Source organism: Temnothorax curvispinosus, unplaced genomic scaffold (genome assembly GCF_003070985.1).
Source record: "Temnothorax curvispinosus isolate PA1 unplaced genomic scaffold, ASM307098v1 QBEX01016509.1, whole genome shotgun sequence".
Taxonomy (NCBI): Eukaryota; Metazoa; Arthropoda; class Insecta; order Hymenoptera; family Formicidae; genus Temnothorax; species Temnothorax curvispinosus.
Genome location: NW_020226289.1, coordinates 145367 through 153482, shown reverse-complemented (window position 1 = coordinate 153482; position 8116 = coordinate 145367). Strand labels below are relative to the sequence as shown.

Here is an 8116-nt window from a genome sequence, read left to right as displayed (position 1 = left end):
TGAGATTAAACCTCCTGTCTGCGGTCTCGAGAAACTCCGGCCCTCGCGTGTTGTTACAGTTGTGATGGGGCCCCCTCTCGCCCTCGTCCTTTTTTTTGTGCGCTGGGCTTAAGCAGCCCCCTCACGGGCCTTAGGTTACGAGGTTACAACATATATTCGCTGGTTATTCTTTCGGATTACGGTCAGGGATGCATTATTAACTAGATATACCGCGCTGCAGGTCTCCGCCTCGTAAATAGGGGGGGAGAAGACTGCTCGTTTACGGAGCGGCACACACGACGATGCCCCGTTTCCTCCGCGGAGTAAGCGTGTTTGTCTTAGGATAGGCTTGGCGAACGAGGATTTTTCACGAGGATCCAAAACATTTTTTTGGGATCCTGAGCGGTTGATCGACCGTGAAGGGAATAACGCAGAATTTGACGTGACGTGATTTGATAATAGAGAAACGTTTACTCTCTCCCAGTCTAATTTTCATGAGCCTTACGTATAATGTGAAACATTCATCCCGATTGATTTCCACGTTTACAATGATGTTTATGACATTGACGTGCATCTGAAAATTGCTGCATCTCTACATTAAACAGCTACCTCATATTCATTACACGTCACTTCTCAATCTCACTTCGCATTCTCATTTCTCGATGACGCAAATAATGAATCCCGATTTTTTGCTCTCCTCCCGTTACGAATGGCACAAGTGTTATTTGATCAGGATAGATTTAGTAAAAATTGACGATGCCGACGTCGATGATTTTACGCCAACACTTCGTCGACTTTCGCTAAATATAACTCGATACAGGTAAACATTCACCACATCTGACTTTTAGTATTCTGAATCAGAATCATCCACGGTTGATTTTTCCTCCTTCGAGCTTTCTGTCGTTCCTTTTTTAACTCCCTTATTTAACCGACGAATAAAATGTGACGTTTTTTCCACGGCAGATATGCGTATTAAAACCAAGTCCGTCGTGCTCGACACACAGTCGATATCGAAAAATATCAATAATCGTTGCGATACGCAACAAAAAACATGGGCCGCGAGTGGCGGCTCGCGTGGGGAACGGGGGGGAGGCGGCGGGGGCGGGAGGGGGTGAACGCGAGAGAGGAGGAGGGGTAGGAAAGGGGGAGGGCGGTAAATCGCGGGACGATTGGTGAAAATGCTATTCGAAATTCAACGTCGCTCGCCCGTCAGACACCGTCCCCCCGCGCGCGTCCCCGCGCGCTGGATCATCCGTCGCAGTTTCAACCCGCCCTACTCCCTCGCGGCCCCCTCACCCAAATTCCCGTCCCGCCGCGAGCGGCCCTCGCGTCTCTCGTCGATGAATTTCGAGTTTGTTGCCAATCACTTTTTCGCGCAATTATTTCACAACATTTCGACATGACGTACAAGCCCGCGGGGGGGAAGGGGGGTTGGTTACCACCGGGGTACGGTGGGGAGCAGAAGCAGAGGCGAGGATGTATACGCGAGGAGGAGGAGGAGGAGACGGGAGAGAGGGGAAGGACAGTGGGAGGACGGCGGTACCGCGTTCCCGGTGGATGCTGGAGGGTCTATTCGCGGTGAGAGATCGGCAGGGGGGAGGGAGGGAGAGAGGGAGAAAGAGGGGTGCGGTCTCGGTACGCGCGGGGAACGAAGGGGGATGTAACACATGCACGTGGCACGGTCAATGCATCCGCTATCCGACAAACGCACGAAACTCCCTCTCCCTCCCTGCCGCGGCGTATCTCGAACGCACCGAATTTCCCCATTGCCACCCCTGCTCGGGCCCTCTCTCTCTCTCCCTTCTCCCGTCCGCGCGATGTCCCCTTTACCACCCCCGCGTATCCTTCTGCCGGCAGATGCGTGCAATTCGCCCGATGTTAAATTGCAACATTCGACTCTCTCCACTTTCGTGGAACCCCACACGCGATCTCTTCCCTCCTCTTCCGCCCGGCCCCTCGCTTCCCTCGCGCGAGGGCTCTCTCTCTCTTTTCTCTCTTGCGCACAGTTTATGCATCTAATACGTCTACGCGCGTTTATCGCGCGCGCACACGGTCTTTATCGACTCGTGTCAATCATGAACGTGGGAGAGACGGGGGTGAGTGGGGTGTTCGGAGGAAAGAGTGACAATGAGGACACGCCGCGCCGGCCGAAGACCGGCGTGTATACGTATATGCGATGCGAGGGTCCACCGGACCCTCGCGAAATGTTCGGGGATGCCCTGCGAATGACGGGACGGCATTGTAACCTTCGCGCGGAACGACCTGTAATCTGTAACAGTTTTTCTCGTAATCGAGGTGACGGAGGAAAATCGACTCTTTCGGCTAAAAGCATCGGAAACTGTGAACTTTAGGATTGAGAAATAATGCGATAAACATGAATTTGCAGAGATAAAATTAACCGGAAAAGCATCACAGCTATATAGTGATAACGAGAATAACTTTCGTGGCATTATATTACCGTCACAATTATCCCGATTAATTCTAATTATCTACAGTAATATTTTAATAATATGTTTTTAAATAAGTTACAAATCGAAATATAGAACAATATTATTTCATTATGTTACTATCAATACTTTTCGTTCTTGTTGTAAATTCTAAATTTTTGCATTATTATATACTGCTAAATATACAACATAATTGTACCATTAGGCATCTTGTTTTTTTTCGTAACCTCGCGCATTAATTTGCAGCGACAAATATTCGGCGCGACGAATCACGGAAGGTCAGAACGGAGGAAAGGCGCGACAAGCGACGCGGCAATACATCATTGAATCCTGCCGCTTGTCTAATATTATAGGCACCAATCGTAAGGGCTTAATATTGGGGTGAAGGTAAGTGGCGGGCCAGCTGACGCCCTGCGCGCTCCAACCCCGCACGCACGCTGCGCGACTCGTCTTGAGGGTGTGCGGATGAGATTTAGGGACCGGCGACAGAAGTCTGCTCGCGACACTGATTTGTGGTGAGCTTTGTTTCAACACTCTCCGATCACCGCGTGAAACTCTTCCCGACAATGTCTTTCCGGCGATAAGAGCGAATCTGCGATTACAATCGCCGATTGTTGACCCTAAGACGTACATATACGTACGTACTACTGGACATACTAACACATTCCATGTAATCTCTACTGTATTTCTTGCACAAAAAATAATATAAAAAAAAATAAATACATTTATGTTTGTCTGTCTTTTGGAACTATATTTTCTCGTACATTTAATATATTTATCCTTCTTCGTTATTTGTAACAGCAGTAGCACGAGATCATGTTCCAGTTAATGTATTGAAAGTCATAAAATGTCGAACAAAAAATTCGACTAGTTCGTTGGACAATATCGAAACCAATCTCGTAACCAATTTTTCCTTATTTCTTTTTAAAATATCTGCTATCGGGGTTTTTCATTTTTTTTTCTTCTCTTTCATAAAAGATAATGATTTTATGATGATTCCGAATATTATGTTTATAATGCTTAATAAACACATCAATTAATGCCATAGTTATTATACTCTGTCAAGATAAATAAATTCGGCATTTCTCACTGTATTTTTAAATTATTTATTTTTTAAATATATTTTTCCCCCTATTTTCTAAAGTATGTTTTATCAATTCTGTTTAATTTTTCTTTTCTTTCATAGATCATAAAAATTTGGTGGCTTCTGAGTTTATAATGCTTAATCAATTAATTAATACTATATTTTCCATTATTATCAATAAGTTATCCCAATGCATCTCACAGCACTTATTTATGATTTTTAAAATATTTTTTAAATCCTATTGTTTACTTTTCTTTTCTACATTGCACAAATCTCGCTAACCTCGAGGCTGTTTTGAAAACTTAAATCCGCCCCGATCAATCTCTCAGCAAACAGGATAACCATCAACTCGATTATGTCAGACAAATGTTTATCAATGAATCACCGTGAAATCTCTTTTGCCTCGTAATTAATTTTCCTTTCTTTTCCAAAGTTTCTTCTATTGTTTCTTTCTTTTACAGACCACAAAAATTCTTGTTTCTAATCTCCGAGCTTAAAATCGTTAATCGACGCATCGACTAATATCAATCATTTATCGTCATTTATTTGTAAATCAATTATCCTAACATTTGTCAATACTTGACAATATTTGTCCCTTGTTCTTAAAAATCCTTTTCTTTCTCATTTTTTCCTGCTTTTTTAAATTACAAGAATCTCGCTCTAACTTGAGGCTGGTTCAAAATAATTAAACCCTTCATCATCAGTTTCTCAAGAACTAATGCCGGGACAGCTATCGAATATGCCACAGGTAAATGTTTATCAATGAATTACCGGGATGCGGCCTCCTGTCATGATTACCGCCGAGGATGGCGCTAACGCTGAACTTGAGCTGCGGCTTCTCCTTCTCCTGGATGGTCCTGCACGCCGGTCCGGAGCACTGCTCGTCGCCACAGGAACAGGCGGTGGTCCTCTCGCCTATTCTGTCGACGGCACGCTCGACCGCCGTCGCCGCTGCCGTCACCGCCGCCTCCCTCTCCCCCGATACGATCGTCATCTCATCGGACGTGTGCATGACGTTTCTGCATCCAAGGTCGTACCGTCTGTCTATCTCGATCGCGGAGACCCGCTCCCCCAGCACCATCTCGTCCCTGTCGCCCGGCTGAAGACCACCGTCCAGCTCCGCGCCCGGGATCGGGTCCTCGTCCACGTTCGAGTTGCAGGACTCGACGCCGGAATTGGATCGATTGTCGATCCTCTCGTTGCAGAGCCTCTCCATCGCGCACAGCCGGTCCACCATCACCGGCCCGTCCATCCTCTCGTTCTCCATGTCGTACACGCCCTGGCTCCGGTCCAGGACCTCCTTCTCGCGCTGAAGGAACTGCATCCGGTCGTGCGGCCGCTCGCCGGACCTACCGCCGCCGCCGCTGGATCTCTGCTGATCCCGGCAATCGATCATTATGCGATCGCGTCCGCCGATCGGGCCGGATCGTTGCTCCAGATGATCCTGGACGATGTCGTTGGGGGAGGATCGGTCCCGAACGAGCCGGAGACTCGCCTCGCATTCTCTCTCGCGCTGTCGCGCCACCAGACTCGCTGCCCAGTTCAAGGTCAAGCTAGTGAGATCCGTCCCCGGCGATGCCTTGCTCTGGAGCAAGTTCTCCATCAGGAAGGGCGAGGTCATGGCACTCTGCTGCAGATTCTTCAGCATCGCCGCTGACGAGGGAAACATATCACGGCTGCTTGGCTCGCTGACTGTTACAATTGTCGCCTCGGAACGATTCTTTAGTCGATGAAAGGATCGAAGGACCTTCGGATTCGATACCGATCAGCGAAATTAGCAACTATTTTATTTCTTACGTTGCGGCTAATCAATTTTCTCTTCATGAGTCTCGGGCGATATTGAATCTACCACTGTTTTGGGTACTTACTGATTGACAAGTGATTGTCACGTTCATCTTGTTCAAGATTCGCGCGTAGAACTCGACTGGAGATCACATCACGTATCTGCGAGTGAATCGAGATCGTCGAAGATCGTCATACAGCTTCCAATTGAATTATCGATCTTCACAAACTATTTCAAATCACTAATCACACTTTAGTATATCTTCCTCGATTTTTTCGGACTCAATGCTCGGAAGATTGGCAGCAGTTTTCACACGTCGAATAATCGCGATAATTATTTTAATGTCACTGTCAAACGCCCGCGCTGACATCGCATGATGCACGTTGACATTGCAACTCGAGTATGCACACAGTTCGAGTAATATTCGAAAATATTAAATTCCTGTCGTGTGTTTTTTTTTTCAACAACGTGTACTCGATTCGGAAGGGAAAAGAGCAGGACCCCCTTTTCCCGCGAGATCCTCGTCGCGGAAGATCCCACCGTGCGGGATCGCGCGTGTCACATGATCGCGCACGCAGCCTCACTTCACGTCCGACGACAAGGACGTGCGATTTCGGCAGCGGGATGTCAACTGGCGTGCCTGCGTGCGTGCCTTCCGAACGCACGGAAAGGGGGGTTAGTGGCGGCGGCGGCAACGTGAGAGCATGCAACCCTCGAATGAAGGCCCACAAAGGCATATAGGTGGCTCACTCGTTTCCCCCCTCCCCCCCAATCCCCTCTCCTCGACCGCCCGGCGTCGCCGGCGTTCTCGAAACGCCACCCCGTACGTACGTGCAGGCAGTGGCCTTACCCCGAAGAAGGGTATACGCGCGCCGAGGGGTGGGTGCTCCGTGTCCCTTCCCTCTCCTCCTCCTCCTCCTCCGACCACGCCGTTGCCCGTTCCACCCTCCGTTTCTCCGTCACCCCTTCTTTCCCTCTTAGGTGAGATAATACGGACTATAAGCCGAGCAATTCGGGGTTTGGCTCGCTCGGTAATGCCGTAATAAAATCATACTCCCATCAAACGGCGCTGCGCGCACCCCCTTGAGGAGCAAAGGAAAAGAGAAAGGCGGGAGGGGACGGGAGGGGGAGCGGACGGAAGGCGCGCTACCTCGGCGAGGAGGGCGCAGGAGAGGGGCAGGGAAGCGACAGAAAGAGGAGGGTAAGCGGCTCGCCGCCTCGTAGTACCAAGGGTAGGAAAAAAGCTTGGAGATTCGCATTCCTTTGGTCTCAACGATTGGATTTTATTTGACGAAGCCGCCCCGCGGACCGTCCAATCGTCTGCCTCGCCGGCAAATGCCGGCCACGCCCATCTACCCCGCAGCACTCCCGACGGCACCGCTAGCCGCTCTCTCGCTCGCACCCCGTTTCTCGCGTACCGCCGCGCTCGCCTTTACTATACCACCCCTTCCTCCGGCGCTACACCCCGTTTGCTCTCTTTCGGCGGGTAGGGATTGCGGAGCGAGACCCTCTACGCTCTTATCAACTTTATTATCTCGCACTACCACCGGCAAGCGCGCGCTCGTGTACATCGGCGTTCGTGTGTGCTGCATAGACTTTGCGGGGCAGCGCGAGAGGGTACGATGTAATTTTCTTGTCGGTGTAGGTAATTATATTATCGCCGACGAGAGAGAGCCTTCGCAGCTCCCCTCCAAACCCACAGGTATAGTAATAATGATAACAATAATGATGATAATAATAATAACCGGCGGCGCGGGAACGGGGGAGGCTTGGCGATCGTCCACGACTTCTCTGGATCGCGTAATAATCACGCGATAATGACGATATCGATATTATGAAGCCGCGGGCTTATTATACCTATCAGCATGCAGCAGAAATGGGAATGATAATCGTAGTTTCTACGATGGCGATAAAGATTTCTTTCTCAAATGTTCGGCTTACTGAGATCATAAAACTTTCTTTTCTAGTACTGTACAGTAAATAATATAATATGTGACATGTGACAATCTCTGGGTAAAAGATGTACGAGAAAGCCTCAAAATTTATCTTCTCTTATATTTTTGTAGATTCTTTAATTTTTTTCTGATATAACAAGATGATACTTTTAAGTTAAAGATTTTTTAATTTTTATTAATATACACATACATATATTACATATGTTTTATTATGTGTATATAAACATATAATAAAATATATATAATTTTATTTTTATTATACACAAATGTTTTTTTTTCCCCTAAAAATATTGACACTTTAGATTAGATAATCTACAGTCACGAGATAATGACTTATGTTTGTTTCAATTTATTGATGGGGCAAGCATGCAAAGCCTTCCCCACATTTCCAAAAATAATGTATAATAACAACCAAGAAACAAAATCAACTACATGACGCTATCAACTACATGATCATGAGAGAGGTAACATATTCTGTCTATTATATATAATCAATTGTGTGTATTTTTGTATACGCGAAATTATTTATGCCTAACTCCATCTAGAGTATGAAAGTGACACAATTAGGGAAACACGACTGTTGAATACGACGAATGTGTTGTCTGGCTGACAGAACTGTAAATACACAGGTGTAGCCCAATGGACTGTAGACTACTAGTCTAGACGTAAGAATATTAGAAAGATTAAAGAATCCGTAAAAAAATAGAAGAAAAGATGAATTTGGAATTTCGGACCATTACTATTTATGTACAAATATATTATACAAATATATACGTAATACATTAATGTACTAATTCTAGTCGTTAATAAAAAGTTTAATTATAATCTTAAAGACAGACTAGCAACAATTAAGAGAAGAAAAAAAGAG

At 46.8% G+C, this 8116-nt stretch overlaps 1 protein-coding gene across 1 annotated transcript in view; it reads right to left on the bottom strand.

The window, feature by feature from the left end:
* Positions 1-6019, bottom strand: part of LOC112466710 — a 38692-nt gene extending 32673 nt beyond the window's left edge. The window contains exon 1 of the mRNA XM_025034958.1: positions 4282-6019. Coding sequence (XP_024890726.1) covers positions 4282-5179 — 898 coding nt within the window. The 5' untranslated portion in view covers positions 5180-6019. The remainder of the gene's footprint in view (positions 1-4281) is intronic.
* Between the last annotated feature and the right edge of the window lie 2097 nt (positions 6020-8116).